The sequence below is a fragment of the Schistosoma haematobium genome, chromosome 1 (genome assembly GCF_000699445.3).
Source record: "Schistosoma haematobium chromosome 1, whole genome shotgun sequence".
Lineage (NCBI taxonomy): Eukaryota > Metazoa > Platyhelminthes > Trematoda > Strigeidida > Schistosomatidae > Schistosoma > Schistosoma haematobium.
The window spans coordinates 26,951,090-26,974,229 of NC_067196.1; the positions used below are offsets into that span (position 1 = coordinate 26,951,090).

Here is a 23,140-nt window from a genome sequence, read left to right on the forward strand (position 1 = left end):
GCCTCGTTTGACACAAAGCAATTACACTCTTCATAGAAATCCGCTTTTGACTGCTTCCTCAGTGCGTGGTCTTGGGCTAATACTTGCACACCAGCCCAAACTATAAAGAGGATGCAACCAAGGCAAACATAACTTTCCACTTTATGAGAATACAGCTTAGCACAATCGCCACGAAGTTTTTTCTAAAACTCTTCAAAATGTACTCACGGCCCCACCTTCAAGTCAACCTCTCTCTCTCTTCCTCCAAAAGAGATGCAAATCTCTTATGACAAGTAGAGAGACGGGCAAACAAGTTGGTGAAGAGCCTCAAACATAAACATTACGAATGCAGATTCAAAAACCTAGATTATTTCCACCGAGCTAGTGCAGGAAGAGAGGCGATCTGATAGTGGTATAAAATATATTAGGTACGCTAAGCGACCCTAATACAAGCATATTACCAGGACTACGCTTCCCAAGGCAACCCTAGAAAGATTGCACATAAAGATCGAACGCCCAGATACACTCCCATATTTTCTCACTGGAAGTTTCCTTCAGTTTAAATGCTGTCCCAGCAGACGTGATCACAGCTCCATCAAATCATAGCTTTAAGAGTAGACCTGAAAAACATGTACTTACCCATCGATTACACCTGCCCTCTTGTACCAAGTGTGTCCGATGCATGTCTCATAAATTGCCACAGTGACTACTCCCTACGCCTCTTATCGTCTACTTCCTTTTCCCTCTAATTTCTCCAATCCGTCTTCTTACATATTGCCAATTAATTACTTGTTATTCTTGAAACAATCGTCTTCTCTTAGCACTCGGATTATCACTTTATTATTTTCACATTGCAAACAGCCAATCTCCTGCCTAGTCATGCGATAGTTGTTGGTGTTCAGAAATTATGCTGTCCTGTAACAAATGCACTCGATCATCTACGAGATATATAAATCTACAAACAGCTACCATATTGATTGGAATTAGTGGGGTCAAGTGGCTAGACCATCACAAGTTGAACGTTATCAGATACCTAGAACCGCACCGCAATAATAAGAGAGTGCTGAATAATCAGTCGGCCTAAACGTAATCGTGACAAAGATATTGGGGATGACGGAGATTTTGGTGGTGTCCGCTCTTTGACATACTGATTATCGATGGTGAGTTCCAGGTGAAATTTTTTTCCAGGGTGATGTGGAGTACTTAGCATTTTGTACAAAACTATCGAACCTTAGAAAAATTGCCTGGTTTATGCTAGGATATATATATATATATATACACGAGGACAATGGACATTGGATGTGTCCTTGAAACAGTTGCTAGGTCGTTGCATCCACATTCGAAAGGATCTAACGTTTAAACCGTGCTCGTTTTCGTGTCACATCGTAAAATAAGATGCTGGGTGATCGGGAACTATCTAACGGATGGACGAGCCTCTAGAAATTGTTCTCATGAATCATTCTTCAAAACCTGATTACGTTCAAGCAACATGTCTGTTGACTGTATTTCTAGTCGTCTTATATTATAATAACTTAGAGAGAGAGGACTTTTGAACGCTTAACTTTTAAACTAACTAGCTAACGAATTCGTTAACTAGTTGTTTAGAAAGCAACATTTAGATATTGCCTTAATTTTTTGTGTTCTGTAAATTTCAGAATTCACAAGAAGATTATTTTGATTCCCAATAGTCAAACATGCGTTACGAAAAGGAATAACCAGTGGGATATTTTTCATGTCCAATCTCGTTTTCAATAAACATTTTTTAAACGTGCGCTTCCTTTTTAACCCTTTGATCAAGTATTGAGAAAGCCTGTTTGATTTTAAATTCACTCGAAATTAAGTACATATACCCAATTAATAATACATAACATGTTCTTTCTTTTGTGAATCTTTTCAAATTACAATAAGACTTGGCAACTAAAATTAAAATACATAACGACCGATGTTTTGGCATCTGCTAACTACTCATAATGTTGTACAATATGACGTCTTTTCTTGTCAATAAATTCCTTTAAACATATATCATTTTTAACGTTGATTGCAGTTGTCATGTAGTGTGTTATGGAAATAACGGCGAACACAAGAGGCGTTTGGGGTTATGCCAAAAGTGTGTTAAAAGTTGAAGCAAAAATAGATAAATCAGCGCTTATTGAAGCAAAAGTAGACAATTCAGCTACATTTAAAACACAGAGCGACACAAAGAGGAAAATCAGTATTATTTCCCCCAGACAGGCGAAAAATCACACATTTTAGCGCGTCTTTCCATTATTTTTTGTTCGCCTTTATTTCCCATTTATTGGTTGCTTGAGTTGTCTTTGAATACATACATAGGTTTATATATACACTTTCCTTTCGATACTTTATTGTTTGTAGAAAATACACTGGTTCATTGATTAAAAATACTTTTAGCCCCCTTAGTTTACGCTAGTTTTCCTGCAATAGCTTTCAACTTTTATTTTACTCCGGCTTTTTAGCATTCACATAGTAGTTCAAAATAACATGCAGCCTTTGTCTCTTCGAGATTATATAGTAGAATAATTTACTGTCGTTTTTCGTGTTGTGATAAACTAAACGCTCATCCCTTATCTACGCATCAGTCAGTCAGCTACAACGTAGGACCAGGCACATTTATGCATCGGTCCAAGTTGCCATACCTCATTAACACAACAAGATGGACACCGGATTCATAAAAGTAGTTAATTCAGAGGTGGTAATATGTAAAAGGAAGATTGTAATAAGGATATAGTACAGCGAGGAAGAATTAATTCGTAGAAAGAAAGATATGAAGTGATTTTAATCTCTTAGTTTAGGGGAAGATAGAGAGTGTATACACCGACGCCATTGTGATCGATTCTGAGCCATGTCACACAGAGTCTCCAACCATTGGTTGCGACAGTCACGCAGACCCCAACCAAGTAGTCTGCATCTACCAACATGGCTCAGACTAGAAGTTAGTGACTTCAAGCACTGATGCCACATTTTGGTTTGGCCGCCCCTAACTTTCTTCCAACCATCCCGAACGCCGGTTAGCATTGCACGTCGTGGTAATCGGTGTTCAGGCATACGTAACACGTGGCTTGACCATCTCAGTCGATGAAGATTAACAACCTCATCGACTGATTTACCATCCTATCTACGCATACCTCATACTTAGTTCAGTGATGAAAGATATTTATGTATTCCTCAACCTATATAACAGTAAAAGTAGTAACGTAGTTCCTTTAATATCGAAAGAAATGTGTAGATCAAGTTTCAATGCGTGCTTACAGAGTAAAAGGGTAGCTAGAGGTAATCACTTTTAAAACCTTTACTTACTAGTTGAAATGACGACTTTCGTACTGTAATAAAGTTTATTAGTATGTATTTGTTACTTAAAATTGACGTTTTGAATGGATTCTTTAATAGAGGAGTGAACCTTGGGTGCTTTAGAGGTCTTCCATTGAAAGTTACCGAAAATCTAAACGAGGTTCTGTTAATGATCACTAGTTTTAATTACCATTTTTGTTAGGACGTAGATAGAAGTACTTTCAAATCGTTATTCTAAAGCTTGTGATGTAACGTGGAAAACGTTGCTCAACTTCGTCCGCAAGCATTAACACGTTGTTAAACAATTAAGTGGAAACTAATGACCATTGGTATCAATTATTGAAATAATTCAAAAAATATTCTTCACCTAAATATTTATTTAACAGTAAATTACGAACAAACTATATCTTTTTTAGTGTACAAACTGGTTTTACTGAAGTTTCATTTCTTGATAACATCTGTTTAGCGATTTTCAGATACCTAGAGCATAAAGCCGCACAAACGATTGTCAAACTCGTGGCTGATTTTGTTTGAAAGCCAACTTCGTTCTTTTCAACAAAGTCTCTCAAAACATTCTTTAGTTCATAAGATGGATACAAAAACAATCCATTCCGATGAGGTAAATTTTAAACTTTCAAGTTTTTTGAAAGTAAAACATACTATAAATAGGGTAGTTAATCATTAAAAATATATTTAGTTGTCTCAGCACCGGTAAAATCGGGTTTATATTACGAATATATGTGTAGAGTTGCCTAACTTAGTCATGTTTTGTTTGAAATTTGTGTTGTACGCTGAAACATTTCTGTCTTAATAGTTTTTATAGAAGCAGTCTTACATGAATAAACGTCATTAATGTTGCCCAAAGAATGAAATGTATTTTACTAATATATATATATATATTTGCTGCACCCCAATGAGTAAAAAATGGTATTATTGACGTTTCTCAACTCAGTGTAGGTCACTTTTTCAGAATAAATGAATAACCAAAATAAAATTAACGCAAGTCCAAATAGCTTGAATAGTACACTGAACAAGTGCATTACATTAAGCCACAAAACACCAAAAATACAGTTTTCTACTCGTTAGGCTATAAAAAATGTTTATCATTAACTTTCTACCCAATGCCCAATTTATTTGAAACTATCGAGTCAAACCTTGGCATTATTACTTACATTTTACTTGGGAGACAGATATGATTTTAAAATATAATAGACAGAATGATAAAGAACTTCCAATATCTAAGAATCTGACCGCTAGCACAAGATAGTCCAACATTTATGTAGCTTTTATTCCTAGTCGGAAATACATTTTTGTTATTTTTATAACACCATAAAAACACGAAGTTGTGCTTCAAAGAACAGCTTGATATTGCGAAGGATGTTTCGTCATCTAATGCCTCTTAGTTAGTATGTGCTTGTGTACTATGTACTCAACTTTATAGTTTAGCTCAAATAGTGCAGTATCTTACATTTAAGGAATTAATGTTTCTGTTCTCACATCAATCCTTCTGTTGTATTCAGACCTGTCTAGCAAATAATTACTATCTAATTTCAGATTTACTAAAATTCAGGTCAGAAATTTAGCATTTTGTCACAATGATGAAACGTTTTTATCCAGCTTTATCAATCCTAAAAACATTTGAGTGTAATTACAGTTACTGCGTGACGGTGAAAAATTATGGACAAAGATTTGATAATGTCAAGATCATCTAACAATCTAACAAGTGTTAACGAAGAACCCTGATAGTAGGAGAAACATTTCTGTGTACTTCATAAAAATTACGCCTGTGTCGTAGTACAATTTTTTACCAGTGTATTACTGGCCGAAGACCTTATTTTGCAAATCTTATTACGCCTGATAAACTAACAGATTGAGAGATCCTTATCCCTAATATCGGATGATATCAGATTGAAGATTGAGCTTATTCAATAAATAGAGGGATAAAGTAATTCATGAGACAAAAATATTCGACTGTTTAGGCTTTATCACCCAAACTATTTCATCAGATCGTATTAACCTGATAGAAACCAATATAAAGGTTTATTATTAGGCTGTAATTAAGACTGATTACAAAAGTCTTAGTCGACATACTGGTAAAATATACTACTATAATAACAAATGTCATCTCATTGGAATATTTTGTCACAATTTGCTGTCTAAACGCTACATCAAATAACTCAAAATTATGACATTATGAAAATATTTTCTGGAAAGATGCTCACTAATTCCTCTATATTTGTTTTGAACGTCCAACTAACTAAACGTTAATTCAACTATTTTCTCAAGAAAGAATTTCCAATTTTTGTCTTTTAGTTATGTGATTCGTCATCTATTAATGGGTTGGTAATAGATGCACCTAGAAAATTAGGATGTTCTCTTCAAAACATCAAAAATCTAGAAGAAGACTTGATTGATACTTTTAATGAGTTTGATTCAAATGAGCATGTAAAACTAATATGTTCAGGAAAAAATCCTTCAACAGAGTCTTTGTATCTTGAAGAACTGTTAAAGGCATTAGAAAAAGCCGGCTTGAAGTACGAAGATTATTTAAAGGTGAGTTAGTTAATTTATACCTAAGAAACTTTGTTTTCTCGAAGATTCAGATATATATTTAATATTGTTTAGGTTAGAAGGTTTTCATTTAGTTTAGTTAACTTGTAATAAAGTTCTGTATAAAATAGGTTGCATATACATTGTTAGTTAGGACATTCAAGATGATTATTAAAAACCCAAATGTAACTTGGTTAACTGAATGGACACTCAGTGCAGATATGTATGAACTTCATAAATGTCCTGAAAACCGTGAGCGTTATGTTTGTTTGGCTGGTAATCCACAGACCCGTTAAAAACACTGAATGTTTTTAAAAAATTGAAACAAGATTTATTCAAATGTTAAGTCATTTGGTAAAAAAAACCTTTGAGTAAATTCTTTGATTTACGTAAACGCTCTTGAAATAAATTATAATGATGTAGTTTTGTTTAATTTTTTGGTATAACTGAGAAATAAATCTTTCGAATAAATCAAAGCAGCACACATCAAATTTTAAATTTTATCATTTCATTGTACTCTTTGATAATAAGGCTTACTCCAACCCTATGACGTAGAGTTAATAATCTGTTCACGTTGCGGAAGTTCAATCAAATAACATCTTTTTTTAGCCCAAGTTGTTAAAAAATGTGCCACTTATTATTGTGGTAGAGTATACAGTTTGAGTAAGTCCATAAATTTCCATTGACTTACATCACATCTGTAAGTTGATAATTATGATAATTGCATATAATATATTTCATTATTTTTTAATTTAAGACTATGGATGATTTGAAAAACGACAATGAACCTGGGGAAGATAATCAGACAGATATGGAATTGGACGAATATATTTTAGAAGCTACTTCCAATCCCTCTAGGAAGTCATGCAATAAAGATATTCTGGACGTTCATCAGAATACACTTCCAGTACAACCATGTATTGTGTCAGGTATATATATGTGTAATCTGTGTTTTTAGTGAGAAGACGTCCTTTCACTCACCACAGACCTAGCTAGATAATTATCCTACTCATGTGGCATGTGTATAGAACCGAGTAAGTTTGATTTGTTGATCCAGAGAATCCTTGAATGTAGACAATAGTGAGAAATCAAGATTAAGCGTTAGCGCACGAGATCGAGGGTCCTAGGTTCAGTTCCCACGTGCTTATTTGTAGATGTGCACTGCGGAGGGATCCTACACTAGGACTCAATGACCGCCCAGTGCTTTCACGTTTTCAATGGTGATCTAACGCCTATCGGTCCATGATTTTGGTGAGACTCAACAATCGCTACAACCCTACTTTGAGAATAATTAATCATTTTGAGGCTGAAAAGTATTGGTGTGACTGAATGTATCTCAGTCTCAACTTTTACTAATAACTTAAATTGAATTAAATCTGATAATTAGTCTGTTAAAAACGAACTAAACTGTAATAGAAAGTTTAAACTGACATGATGTTTATTATACTAGGTGGGGAACAGACATATTACATTATTTGTATGTTTGAAGTGCCAGAAAATCTCATAGAACATATGTAAAGTAAGGTTTATTTATTTAGCCATTGAAATTTCCAAAAGTTATCTTCGATCACTCGAGAAAATGTGGCATTGTGTCATTGGATGTACACTTTAATATTCCAAGAACCATCTCAAGATATGTGCTTCCAAAATTTTGAATTGATGACGCGGTACGTGGCATGAATAATATTTGAGTGACTTACCCAGAGAAAGTATTGCCTCAAAGCAAGTTTGTAAACTAACTATGAGAATGTTTAAATAAAAACAGTGTTATCGGTTTAATTCTCACTAAACCTCATGCCAACTTATTTCACCCGTAGAATACAGGAGATGTTCATCTATCAATCAAAGGACGAATACAATTTGACGCAATTATCCGTTTTGTTTTAAAGCTATGAAACGTGGCCTTTAAAAATACAAACATTTGTGGGTCAGTAGTATTTGGCCATGGGTATCTTCGAGACATTGCTCGCGCATGTTGGGACCTCAGAATGAGCAATACTGAGGTTAGGCACAGGGTTTTAAGTGTGGATGACAAGTCGGCTGAGAGTCTTTATCAGTTGAGGTGGTTGGGACATGTATTACGTACGGTCGACCAACGCTTATCTTGATGCGAGATGATGGGTTGTTCAAGAGTCGGCTGGAAGAAAGCTAGTGGTGGCCAAATAAAAATTTGGCACCAGTCTATGAACTCACTGATAACTGAACTGGGCCAAGTAGGTAGATGCAGATTAACGGTCGGAGACTTTGGTGACATAGCTAAAAATCGGTCACAATGACTCAGATGTATACACTTTTTGTCTTCTCTTAGACCTCTAATTTCAAGTTCATTATGCTTTTTTCTGAAAATCCAGTGTTTCCTCTTGAAACATATTGTCTATGTTATCTTTTTTACAACTACTGATAGTGTTGATACTTCTATGACAGAAGAGTTCATTTTGATAATTTTTTCTCATTGCAGTGATATGTCGTGGAAACCTCGAACGATTTATATATGGGTTAGGTCATATGTTACTTATGACTGACATGACCTATTCCCTAGGTAAATAAGCCCGATTTGAGGGACGCTTATTTGGTAACTGATATATGACTCCAACAGATGAAATTTGATTTTAACTACACCAACCGAAAATGTGCTCAAAATTCTAATTATCTTACTAAACAAGACTAAATCGCATATTATTTCATCGGCTACTGGATTCACCGTTTTATAAATTTTGTCTCGAGAACAATGAAGAGTATTAGTACTACGGAAGAAATTTAAAATCAAGTTGTTACATGTGATCTTTGATGAAAACGATCATTAAAGTTAAACACGAATTTGTGAACAAAACTTAGTCAACATTTTATAAACGATGAATAGAAGAACTAAAATAATTAGTTTTCATCTTAAAAATATCAAAATAATATTTTCTGATTAATACAAAAACTCATGAACGGTGTCTTGAGTATTAATGCTATTTTATATCCAATATGTATAAATGTTCATCTACTTTGATTTTGTGAAGTCAATGAGTTTTTGATGGTTCAATGAATTGTACTGTTAGGAATTCAGGAGTTGTTAAGTTATTTTGCGTGATAGCTAATGAGTTACAACTTGGATGTCATTGAATCAGTTTCCAGTACTTATGTGTTGACAGAAGTTCGTTAATCTTTTAAGTGACCGTGACACATATCGGCTACCATACTATGTGATAATTGATGATGATTATCAAACACCTGCAGTTAAGCATATGAAATCAAGACTTGATGACCAAAGGGCTGAATTTCCACCATTTGGTCGTAAATTTGAACCTAATTCTGTAAACTTCAGTTTAGACAGCCCTGTATTATGTTTATCCTCCTTCTTTATTGAAACCCTCTTAAAATGATAAATTATTTATGTTTTCGCTTCATTCAGGTAACGGCAACACATTTATAGATAATAAATCAAAAATCGAAATTATGCACCAACGATTGAGTAAAGAAATCATGAAGTATGAAAAGACTGTAAGATCAACCTATCGTTGCATATTTTTTGTCCTATTAAGTGTTTAAGTTAGTAAACTTTCTCTTGCGTTCTTTTACTATTAGAATAATCCATGGTGTATAATCTAGTTGTCATCACACTTAACATTAGGTTAAAGATTTAGTTTCATCCTTACACTTTATCCAGCAAAAGCATAATAATAATAACAATAATGGTGTCAACATCAGCCTACAGGATACTTAAATTCCCTATTATAAACTAGGCTTTCTGTTTAGTAGCTTGTTGCATATTTACCTCCTATTTCGAATCTAGATACTAAATAGCTGCAGGTAACCAGTGGAAACTCGTGGATATGGGTTTTGCGTCCACTCGATATACGTAATCAAGATGCATGTAATCCTCGAGGGCATGGATTACCATAATGACCATCTAATATCAGTGTCAGAGTGCTAATAATAAACTACGAAGGTCACAAGTGAATTCCTGTAGGACGGAGGTGTTCTCATCAACTAGTATCTGAGTAAAAGACAGTGTGATATTGTCTGTTTCTTGGTGCCTATTTAATCCCGTCGGGTTTGAATCCCATGGTGGAAGATTGCGAATACACTTTACGAATGAGTGCTAAACAGCACGAACCTTGAGTTTGGCGCTTTTTGTCAGTGTCATTTTACTATCTAACACCAAACTATGTCTACCGTGATATTGAGTCACAGCCTAGTTTTCTCCTTGTAACTCAACTAATAAAATCTAACCAACACTCAATACATTGGTTAGTTAACGCTCAGTGATCGATCAATTCATTTCAAACATTATAAATGTTGACGTTATTTGTGAAAATTCTATTTGAAATAATCTCAACGATTGAAATTTAAATAGTTCCAACGCTTCGTCCGGCAAACTTGTCTGGACTTCTTCAGGGTAATAATAAAAATCAAAATTATCAAACAATATTTAATAATTTTGATTTAGAAAAGTCAAGATTAGTTTGCTGGACGAAACATTGGTGTTGGGGAGATCCAGAAAGTTCCCCGGAAAAGACCGGGAAAAAGCTGGGAAACATTGTGTCCAATCAGCATTGAATAGAAGTTTCTCAGGAACGCTTAGAAAGTGAGGAGTCACATGTCACATTTCTGACTGAATGATTACCAATCCTGCAACTATGCTTAGTAGGGTTCCAGGACTTTCTAGAAGCCCAAGACTACCTGAAATGCTATAAATACCTTAAATTTTCTGTGCATAAAACAAATCTTGAAACTAGGCGTTTTTTCGATATTTCGCACCTTTTCTCTCGTGTTCAAGTTGTCGTGTACATTTAGCCTGGGGTTACTAGAAGAGCTTAAGAAATCGACTCAAGAGTTCATTTAGAAGATTTACCAGTTGGAATTACTTAAACTTTATTTGCTGAGACTATTTCAAATATAATTTTAACAAATTATGTCTTCTCCATATTCGGAGCCCTATTTCTGTCAAACTATTCGTCTCAATATAGACGAATGTTTGTATCAATTATCAATTTTGTCATCTATTTCAACTGCGATTTTCTTACCAAACACCAAGCAAAATACATTTCCTTTCATCGTATCCTTCAACTTATCTTACAAGAAAGACTTCTAAGTATTTGAAAACTGTGCCACAAAAAAAGAATAGTTGGTAAATACTTGTTTTGTAATTGACATGGTTTTTCTCTGTACGTTGGAATTACTCACCATTATAATTGTACTGTTTTGACTCGTTTGATTAGAAAATTATTAGGTTTGACAAGTTTTTGATGGAGTTTTGTTCTGTGAACTGAATAGACTTCTATCTGAAGTTTGTGCTGATGATGTCGTTCAGAAGAACGATGAAAGCTCCACGACCAAACCATCCAGCTCAGAGAACAAAACTCCATCAAAATCATCCGCCTGAGCTACAAATCTTCTCCACCATCTCAAAAGTTTTGACAAGTAGATGATATTGCAATTAAAATACACAAGTCAATACTATATTTCAGGTCGTGATGTTTGTAAGAGTGACATATTTTTCACAAATAGTTTTTGTTTTTGACGGTAGATAGATTTTTAAATGAAACTATGTTTGTTTGAATACACTGTTTGAGTGATTTTTTTTAAAAAAAACTAATCAGTACCAGTGGATGAGATAAAAAGAGACTAAAAGTTTCTCATTTCAGTTTTACTCAAACTATTCCGTTTTTCTTGTTATACTTTTGTTGATGATGTTCATTGGAGTATATCCTGTTTCTATATATACCAAGTCAAATGAAATGAGATGCTTAAAAAGTCATAAACTAAAAAGAATCTAACAAAAGATGTTAATGAGAATGTTGTCAAAATCTACGAATATAAGAACAATTCAAACCTTGGAAATAATTTACTAAGCTAGAAGAATCAAAAAGGATTTTTGTGGATATTATGGTAATTTCAATGGTTGAGATCATGAGTCAATAGAATGAAACGGTCGTCCACTGCTTCCAGGCTTTCCAGAGTGGTCTAGCTTCAATTGACTCATGATCTCAACTACTAAAATTAATCTAGAAGTATATCCTTAGTAAGAGAATTTTTTAAATAAGACAATTAGAATCTATTAGAATTCATTTTTCATTTATTTATTTATTTATTTTCGAAACAATTATTTATCACATTTTACCTTTTTAATACAGAAATGGGAAAATTATATTGATACTTTAGAGAATGCAAAACTATGGATAAACAAAACCAATCTTCCTTTAAATGAAATTTGTCTTAGTTCAAAAGAAAATGATTTGAGCAATCAACTCAATGTAAGTACTATTGTGTTTTAAACTTTAAATATGTTGTTTATCGGTATGATCTTTTTTAAAGAGAAGATTTGGTTTTGCTTTTTTTACATTATACATTGTGTATTTTTGTTTATTCAATGATAATCATTTTTAACATAAACTTACATATCCTAGAGTAAATACCAATTAAAATCGAAGGGGATTAAAATACCATTGTTCATTGTTAATCAAATGATTACTAATGATCTGTTTGGAAATGAATTTTCTAATGTCTTGATGAGATAATTAAACTTTTGGAATCAAGTAAGTCAGTTGTTTAGCTAAAATTTTAACGTCGTTGGTGAATGATGATTTTACTCAGTATGGCAAATAGATTAAAGATAAAAAGTGAACATTCACTTTAAACCCTATATTAAACTGTTAGTGCAGACTTTATATAAAAATGTTAGTCTAAATTTGATCGAATAGTTTCACAGTATTTGGGATCCGAGTTGATGTGAAACATTAATGAAGAAAAATGTATTTGTAAAATCTCAGCTAATGAATTTGATAATCCCTTGAAAAAGCTTGAACTAGATTGCCAAGCAAAAGGTTGGATCTACTGCAAATTCATTCGCTGAGATTGTACAAACACATTCTTCCTCATTATTATTCACGCATACTGTTTAAGAAATTGCTTGAAATCGGAAACAAAAACCATTAGATTTTAACTTAACAAATTCGTGGTATAGTGTTCGCCTCAAGGAATGAATGACGTAGGTCCAGTTTCGTATAAGGTTGTAGATTTAAGTACTACATAAGAACGTTAGGCTAAACCAATGTGGTACTTCAGTGATCCATGGTTTTCAACCAGTGCTTAGTTTATATTAAAAAATCAATCTTCAAGAATATTTCAGATATTACAGAATAATACTAATTTACGGATCTTGTTAATTTTACAGGATGACAATCAAGTTGATAATTCAATGGGTCTGGACAAGTTTCCTGATTTGGAATCTGAAGAAGCGTATCTCAATGTAAGTTCATTCAAGAATTAACATTTACTTTATTATATTGAAATAAATTAAACATAATTTTAATATGAAAAATTCCATTTTGGTATTGAGTAAAAAGATGAATAGAACAATATTTCTTTGTAACTAAATGAAAAGGAATGGAATTTTAAAAAAAATGTTCCAAAGTTATTCTATTTTAATCTGTAAGTTTAAGATTATTATCAGAAGGGATTTTGTGGAGATTTTAGTAATTTTATAGTTGAATTCATAAGTCAATTGAAGTTAGATCACCATGAAATCAACTATAAAACTACTAAAATCTCCACAAAACGCCCTTCTGATAATAATCATCGTATGCTTACTAGTGACTGGCTTTAAGAGATATTTCCCGGAGTTTTAATGAGAGGCAGTGACCAGTGAAGTTCAACCGGATCTGTTGTGAGATAGTAACTTACTGAAAACAATGGTGGACGGTGGCTCAATTTCGTGGATTAGTTGAAGTCAGACATTAACACCATTGGATGTTGGCTCAGTGGTCTAGATGTTAAGCGTTCGCGCGCGAGATGGATATGCACTGGGTTTGAATCCCGCACTGCTGAGGGGTCCCATACTAGGACGAAACGGTCTTCCCGTGCTTTCAGGTTTTCCATGGTGGTCTGGCTTCAGCTGACTCGTGAATTCAACTATAAAATGTAAGATTAGCCTTTCGCACTAGTACACAAATTTCAATTTCCAATATTTTTCTCCATCCATTATAAATTCACATATTTTTATGGCAAACTGTTTTTCTATGAAGGGGTAATATAGTATATAGTAATTATAAAAAAATTGAATTGGATTACATTTATGAATGTATATGTTAAATTCAATAGCCAACAGATTTATTATTTTATTCTTAGTAATCAAACTAATAAATGTAAGAATGTTAATAAAATATAAATTTTCTATCCTAAAAAAACAACAACAGAATCGTTTAAAAGAATTAGAAAATGAAATGAAATCTGAACTAGAACATTTGAAACAAATTCAACAAATTAAAAGTGACTCCTTTACAGCTAATTCAAATTATCAACTACATTGTTGGCGGTAAGATTTACATTTTACTAATAAAGTTCTAACGTAGTTAAGGATTCACTTGGTATTGTTTACTTGAATCTTCCCATTGATGATTAGGACCGCAATTGATCAGGCTCTTAGGATATATATATATATATATATATATATATATCGATAGTTTATGTTTGAAAATGTCTGTCAGATTGATAATTGAATATGGACTTTTAAATTAAGCAGCAAAATATCAGTTGTGGAGTTTTTGGAACTGATAATCAAGGGAATTTAAAAAGTTTCCCTTGTAGGAATTCTTTAGTAAAATTAATGACTTTTACTTATGTATATTGTTAACAAAATACAAAAAAATAATGAATTGATTTGTTTTCTCCAAAAGAGTATTGACAGTTATTGACGATTATAACTAAGGTTTTATGTGATGTAAAGAATATGTAAAATATTAGCAACCTTATAGACTTCATACAGTTGTCTTCATATCATTCGAAGAGACGAGGAAGTAATTGGAGAACTCGGTTTTCAGTTAATCGGTCATACATCCAGACCTGTTTCGAGCTCTTCCTTGACGAAGCAGCTCTTATTGACTGACAAGCGTTTTTATGAATAGTAAAATGATACAAAAGTTAATGTTTTGTAGGTCGTTTTCCCCATTGATTAATATCAGATAGGGAATTATTAAAAGATAGGTAACACTAAAGGCCTATCTATTAGGCGTTGGGTATGGTTTTAATCTTTCGTGACAATTAAGATAATTCATAATGTCATCGCATGAAAATAAATGGAATTCAACGAAGGAGATTTTCCTTTCGATGAAATTGTTTACTTAAGCTTTGAATCTATATTTATAATTGTTTGCTAAATATATTAGTCTATCGAGAGATAGAAATGATTATGTCACAAAGGGATTCGAGATTTCAAATTCTAAGTGAGGTTACGTAATAATCAAGGGGTTAGATAAGAATAGGAGGATGAAAATAATTTACGGGTCCGAATTATGAAAGATAATTGTCCATGTGACAGATATGAAGGAAAATGAAAAACGTAAAGGTCATAATACTAGCAGAATAGTAATCATGAAAATTTGTTAAAGGGTAATAATAACTGATTACAGTATAAAATTACAAAATACTAATTTAAAAACAACTCAACAAGACCAAAGTATACTGCGGAAGGGAATTAAGGCCACGTAAAGATGAGAGGTTGGACGTATCGTTTTTGTACTCAGAGTTCGGGTTTAAATTGGTAGATTGCCAACACCTCAGCAGTGCATAAGCTTTTTTGATTCGACCTTTCTTCGATCCAGTTCCATTGATTGTTTTATGTTTAAATTATTGTTTCGTCCTCTAGTATACGAAGTTGTTTTATTTCAATAGATGCATGATATGATCATTGAAAGTAGTCTACTGATGTTCTATTTTGAGCTACGTGTATCCACATATGTAGTATATAACGATAGTCAGGAATAGAATGGATTTCAGTAGAAGATCGAGAAGGAAAGAACGGGAATGGAAAGCGATTGATATAAAAAGGCAGGGACAATGAAATCTGAGAAGATGGACTATTATTTGCAAAAAAACAGTCAAGCTTGAGACAATGGATTGATATTTTGCAAATTAAGTATTTACTGTATTGTTCTCAGATTTTAGTATGATGTTCTGTAATTCTGTGTCTAGATACATTCGATTACCTCACTTGTATTTTTGTTCACCTGTTAATTGGTATCGTAATATCATTTGAGCTCGACCCATCAATACTAGAAATCATTTATCCGAAATATTTATCTTAATAATTTCCCCTAGGTATTATTAGGTGAAAATAAAGAACCCTAAGTTCTTGATATAGATATTTGCTTTTAAGAACAATTATGCTTATTTATTTATAAAATATTGTGCTTATTGTTTGAATGAACCAAATTATCATTAGTTTACAATTTGTTCCAGATCTTTGTTGAATATTGAACAAATAAACCTAACCGCAAGATATTTTAATGATGAATATAAAGTAAGACCTCAGTCTGCTGTTGAGCGACGTTCAAATTCCGGAAAACTTTGTGATAGAACTAAGTTACTTGAAAGAAATCTCGGCTATTATTTTGGTTTACCTGATGAAGCGAGAACAAGCTGTTGGGGAGATGGTTGTGAATGTGGTTATTATATAAATGAGCTTTCTATTTTTAGACAGTTGTTTACAGAAAAAAACTGAGACAGTTGTCACTAATACAGAAAACTATTCAAGGTGTAAAGTCGAAGAGTTTGGGTAAGTTTATTTCATGAATTATTCGAATCCAAGTTTTAACCGTCTAAAATGCTAGTTAATCAGTTACTCATGAACGATGTTAAAAGTAGTAACTATTTGCATCGAAATAATTTCCTAAAGATGATATAGAGGAGAAGAGTAAGAATAATAACTAGAAACATCAAGCAGAAGAGTAGAGAATTAGGACAAACGACGACAAATAAATCGATAAGTGAAAGTGATGAAAAATCTTTAAACTCAATTTCTGTATTGAAATGAATGATAGAAGTAATGGAACCCATGATGTGTGCTCCGTCCTATTTAGGACTAGTTAGCTAGATATGCTTGGGTCCAAGTGTTGATATTCACAGTACAACTTGAACTCAGAACCTTTCGCTTTAAATGGTGAACGCGCCATCCACTAGACGTCTGAGTTTAGATAACTAGCAGTTTATTCCAGATAAAACTAAGTGGGCATCTTGGATCTAACTGTTAGCTCTCACCAAACTTTACTGAGGTGCATATAGCTAGGTGACAATTTCGAGGCATTCCGTTCAGGATGCACGTATGCGAATGGAGACTAATCAATTATAGTTCTTTATATCAACAGAGAGAAAATGCAAATCCTCGTAAAGTGAATAGTCATATCATTAGAAATATAATGAAAACCATTGTTTCAAAATCATCAGCGCAAATTAAGAAAGGGATGATGGAAATAAGATAGTTAAAAAGAATATGATAGAAAATCAGTTATAATCAACAATGTTGATTGCTTAAACGATTCTGTGATTCTACTTTCATGTGAATAAAAACCAAATGAGCTAATAAAATTGATATATTGCACACAAAATGTAATGAACATGGACTTCTGTGCAATAAAAATGTTCAAGATACAATGAATACAGGATTTTAATTGCCTATTTTATTAATCAGTTATTTTCCTTTAATATTGCAATGCTATAATGCCTAATCTTTATCTAAATCCGCTGTCCGCAGTTCATTTTATAATTGATTTATGACTTTTGTGAATTCACTTCGTGATTATTGTACGAGTTCAGTACCCCTTTGTATGTACAATAAATTGTGTATGGCTTTCTGTAATATATATCATTTTATAAACTCTTTCAAAAGTAACATTGAACTACTTATCTACACCCCTCTTGTTTATATTCTAGCAGACTATCGGTTGTTGAAGTTTCTGCCAATGCTGCCAACTTCACTGTCCCAACTAAACCGACCGAAGATGATAAGGTTTATCGTCCTGGTACCTCAAGTTCTTTGAAACTCCAGCTAGCCTATGGTGTTGGTGAGACGTGTCACTCACCGTCTTTGGAGTTAAGTGACTTAAAAGAGTTGGGTATGGAGTCTGTGACTAATCAATGTCCTGCTGTGGCGATTGGTTCGTCTACATTTCAAAATGTTTGTGATGAAGTTGATAGGTATGAGCTGCAGGTTGATTTTGATATGCGAACAGATTGGTGATCATGTTTGTCTGAAGAGCTGTGAAAACAATGTTAGAAAAATACTATTGTAGTTTCGGGAGCTTTTGTTGGTGGTGTTTCGTTGGTTGTCTCTGACTGAACTAATCATCATTGGTTCGCCTTAGTTCTTTACATTAATTTTGTAATGTAATGTTTGATATTCTGTTATGTGAATGTAATTTGAGAATTATCTTGTTTTCTTCATAATCCGTAATATATTGGTAGCTCTCACTTCATATGTTCTATCAAATTATATTTGACAAACTTATGGGAGTGATTAATTTTGTTTGAATCTGTGATAAATCTTATCTGGCAAATCACTTTATTTTGGGAAGTACATTCTCTCATCAAAACGTGGGGATGATACCCTGTATCAATTTGTATGTCTATCTTGTTTTAGATTATTTTACGTATTCTTAATTCATACCTAATTCAGAGACGAAATTATTAGATATGTGATTAGATATATAATGAAATTTTTCAGCCGTGCTCTACGTATTTAGACACCAGTTTTAAGTATGTGATATCTATACAACAATCAATTTTGTTAACGAGGTTTATCGTGATATAATATCGTTGGAATGAGTTTGCTTGTGAAAAATATCAGGATTTTGTTTCTAAAAGTAACTATGATTTGCATTATAATTTATAGTCATTTGAATTCTTGCATATTAATTTCAGTATATTAGAGTAGCACTGTAATTATTTTAAATACTATTTAAGCAGGTCAGTTGTAGAAGTATCTAATATTACTGGCAATCACTATGTTAAAACTGAGCAAACTGGTGAGAAAGCAGTTTGTTTTCTTGATCCTTTGGCTGCAGCAGCAATAGCGTTGTCTGATGACAATGATTCAACCTATGAATTCACATCTATGACATCTTGTGCTGCTCAAACATTGCATGAAAATGCGAAAAATGATGTCATTTCAATACCGGAGATTTCCTTATCTGGATCAGAAAACTGCAACAGCAACTTTTCGAGGTACAAAGTTAAAGATGAAAACATTTTAAAATTTTAGACTTAATAATAGACTGTTAAAGTATTTGAAGGTTCCGGAACAACCCAATTTTTCACATTGTGACCCAGTATTTTTCACAATGTCAGTAATATCAGAGATGTGTTTTTAACACTATTGATAATTAATATATAATTCACTTTTATTAAGAAGTTCGATGAAGATTTGTTTAATTTATAGGTGGTATTCATTATAGAGTGACATCAGTGAGAACATTAGTCAAAATCAATGATTATCGAACACCTATTTCATTGTAGTGCGGAAATACTCAACATGAATCTAATGAGGAATCAAATCGAAGGTTTTTAAATATTATAACTAACATTCTACTTATAGACAACTGGGACAAAATTTATGCTCTGTATGCTGTAAGAAAATATTATATAGACATATTATGATAAGTGTTGTTAAAGTCGTTTATATTGTCCTATGAATTCATTTCAGTTTTAAGTGGCTGGTTAATTCCGGTATTGAAAAATATATTGAACTGAATTAGTTACCAACAGGTTTTTAAAACAAAATAAATTCCAATCATATGCTTAACTTCATTTCAACATTTCATAATGTTTATTGGTAAATATTTCGAAATAATTCAGAAGATTAATAATTTCTGTGGATGTTTTAAGTTATGTTAAGTGCTTTGAACTATATGAGCCAGGTGTAAAACTTTTATTGTCGTTTTGCATAACAATATTTAATTAGGAATTCAAGTGAACACTGATGATTGGGTATGAAACAACATTAATTGCATTGAAATAAAATTATTCGGCTTAGAGAAGGTACCATTATTAAATTAACAAATCAAATAAACGCAGATTACAGAAATTTAACTGAATGCAAAAAGTTTTACCGCGACCAGTGGAGTTAATCCGTGTCGGGTAGAGATAGGTATTTACCTCAGTACAATGGAAGATGGTCGCGCTGTTTCGCTGATTGGTTGGGGTTAGACATTGACACCGTTAACAATGTCACCTCAGTGGTCTAAAGGTTAAGCGTTCGCTCGCGAGACTGATAAGTCCCGGGTTCGAATCCCGCGAGAGGGGTCGCGGGTGCGCGCTGCTGAGGAGCCCTACAATAGAGGGAAAGAGCCATCCAGTGATTCCAGGTTCTCAATGATGGTCTAACATCAATCGGTTTATGATCTTAATCGAAAAATTTTGCTACGATGTTAGAAATCCGCATAAACTATGTTTAACTGAAAGTAATAGATAGCTGACAAGTATAAATATTGTTAGACTTTAAAATTCATAAACGGTAATTAATTCAGTGTGAGTTAGTAAACAATGAAATTATGAGGACGGCTCACGAGTGAACTCGAGGAAGCCCTAAGAAGCTCAGGAAGAGCCGAAGATACTTCATCTAATCATCTTTTGAAAGAATATTCCAAAACCTCTACGTGTAGCTTCCCTAATGGACAAATGCTAAAACCCCCTGCATTCAGGTTGAATGACTATAATGATAGTTTTGCTTTTACTAAAAAGACTATAAATACCTGATATTTTTGTACCATACTTGACATTATTTAAAATAGCATTCCTTTCACTTGTCTTCTACCTTCTTATTTGCGACTTGAAGGGTTCTACCGTTCGAGTGCTCAATTTGTACGCGGTATATTAAAAATCTAAGCTCTAGATGTAACAGAAAAAATGTCTAAATCTATCTTGCTACGCTATTAAAAGTCTCACAAATAATTTATTATTGCAGATGTACATATTCTTTGTGAAGTAATAACTGACCTGAAACTGTAACCATCAATCATTTAAAATCAAATTGTTTGTAGTGATTTCATTACATTGTTACATAATGATAAACATATAATTTTTGTTAAATCCCATTAACACTGTTGGACGCCGGCTCAGCGGTCTAGTTGGTTAGGCGCCTAGCACGAGACTGATAGGTCCTTGGTTCGAATCCCGCGAGACGTGGTCGCGGATGCGCACTGCTGAGGAGTCCCGCAATGGGACGAAACGGCCGTCCAGTGCCTCCAGGTTTTCCATGGTGGTCTAGCTTCAATTGACTCATGATCTCAACTGTTGAAATGACTACAATCTCCACAAAAACCCTTCTGATACAAATCTCAATTAATAGAAAATTGTATTACTGATATTTTGTGACTTAATGTAAGTCATTTCTTCCAAGTAAAATAGCTTACAATCAGTTACTAAATGTTAGAAATACAATTTTTTACTCATTGAGATATAACAAAATGAAATATATATTGATGATTAACTTTTTATCAAGTGTTCAATTTGTTACGTAATGTTTAATAAATATCAAACCATTTATTGATAGATTAATTTTGTTCTCTTCACATTTACAAAAGGTTGAACAAGTCTTTACAGATTGAACAAAGTGAAGAATCAACTCAAACAACTAATCTAATGGAATATATTCATAAACAAATTATTCATTTAACATCACGTAATACCAATCTTAAAACACAACCATCTATTGTTACGAATGAATTAAGCTGTCAAGTATGTTTCCCATACATTATTTATTTTATATACTAAGTATAACAATGACTGTCCACTAGTGAAGAACAATTTGTTGTATATATATGTATGATATTCTAATTAACAAACAATGGATGAAAACTGTGTTAGTTTAATTTGTTAATAATTAAGTGTAGATTTCATGAGTAATGTGGTAACTTTCATAGTCACTTTATCTCTTAGACGTATAAAGAAATAAATAGAGAGACGCTTAATTGATATAAATGTTTAAGTTCGGTTTAAACTGATGATTATTTTTGGTATAGTCTATAGTCTAGATATTATCTGAAGAAAAGTTAAACTTTATCAACTAATTATAGAAAACGAAGCTTTAATACTCTACTAGAATCTGGACCATAGTAGTTTGGATTGAACATCTTAGAAAGGCAGTAAACAAAATAATAACGCTTACAAATAATTTGAGAAATAAAGACAACTATTGAAGGAAATTTACGTCTTTACAAAACTTCTTTTAGAGATAACGTAAATTACTCTGAAAATTAAACGATTATTAGGTTGTTCATTTCAATGGTTGAGATCATGAGTCAATTGAAGGTAGACCACCATGGAAAACCTAGAAGTACTGGACGACCATGACCAGTGGAGTTCAACTGGGTCAGTTGTGAGATAGTAATTCACTGAAGACAATGGTGGATGTGTCGCTCAATTTCGTGGATTGGTTGAAGTTAGACAATAACACCGTTGGATGCCGGCTCAGTGGTCTAGTGGTTAAGCGGTCGTGCGAGAAACTGATAGGTCCTGGGTTCGTATCTTGCGAGGCGGGATCGAGGATTCGCACTGCTGTGAAGTCCCATACTAGGACGAGACGGTTGTTCAGTGTTTCCAGGTTTTCCATGATGGTTTAGCTTCAATTGATTCATGATCTCAACTACTAAAATTACTATAATATGCAAAAAACCCCTTCTGATACATTATTGGGTTGTCATTTTTCCATTTATACCATAGTGGAATCCATGTTGTTTGATAGTTTTATTTCATTGCTGTTTATCATTATATGTAATAGTATTATCAGCTCAATAATTTCACAGTGTAATATATGTTATCATTGAATAATTTGTTTTTATAATAACTATTTTTGGTTTCAGGCAGTCTGTCTCAACTTTTTCAATGTTAAATTTGGAATAACAAATTTCAGTAGTATTTCAACATACTTCACTTTTTTAAAGTTTCTAATAATAAATGAATGTGATCTGAAATCAAATGATCTTAAAGGTATAACTCAACTAAATAATCTGGAACTTTTAGATGCAAGTGTAAGTAAACCTTTTTTGAATATGTGCAAATACCTGAAAAGTTTTACTCATCCATTTTAAATGTTTGTTAACGTTTCTATAATAACTCCATTTTTTAATTGACGTGAATACGTAATTCAACAATAAAAAAGTGCTTTATTTCATAGATTAATAATGTTTTTTTTAAGGATTGCAACTGGAGACATGAATTACTCGTAATAACTTATACCCTGTAGAGTTTGGATGATTTACCGAAAATCAGTTTTTAGCATTCAAATATGAAACATTGACACATACATAACTCGACATAAGCTATTAGAAAAATCTATAAAGATAGGTTGATTTGACACCAAATTTATGTAACACACTGGATTTTTTTGCTTTATTTTATAATCAATATGTTTTGCATAAATGTTATTCAGGTGGAAGTCCCTACTGATTAAGAAATAACTTATTATGTGAAACCAGTTCACTAATTCTCTAAGATTACAAATGTAAGATCATTTATTGACCTTAAGTAATACTGCATTAAAGATGAA

General features: G+C 32.9%; 1 protein-coding gene across 1 annotated transcript in view; it reads left to right on the forward strand.

The window, feature by feature from the left end:
* The first annotated feature begins 1,282 nt into the window (after positions 1-1,282).
* The window catches only part of MS3_00006372 (uncharacterized protein), a 34,383-nt gene continuing 12,525 nt past the window's right edge, over positions 1,283-23,140 (forward strand). The window contains exons 1-10 of the mRNA XM_051214505.1: positions 1,283-3,904; positions 5,599-5,838; positions 6,593-12,077; positions 12,998-13,072; positions 16,060-16,253; positions 16,297-16,375; positions 17,530-17,793; positions 18,559-18,819; positions 21,177-21,330; positions 22,455-22,622. Of these exons, the coding sequence (XP_051073577.1) occupies positions 12,076-12,077; positions 12,998-13,072; positions 16,060-16,253; positions 16,297-16,375; positions 17,530-17,793; positions 18,559-18,819; positions 21,177-21,330; positions 22,455-22,622 (1,197 nt within the window). The 5' untranslated portion in view covers positions 1,283-3,904; positions 5,599-5,838; positions 6,593-12,075. The remainder of the gene's footprint in view (positions 3,905-5,598; positions 5,839-6,592; positions 12,078-12,997; positions 13,073-16,059; positions 16,254-16,296; positions 16,376-17,529; positions 17,794-18,558; positions 18,820-21,176; positions 21,331-22,454; positions 22,623-23,140) is intronic.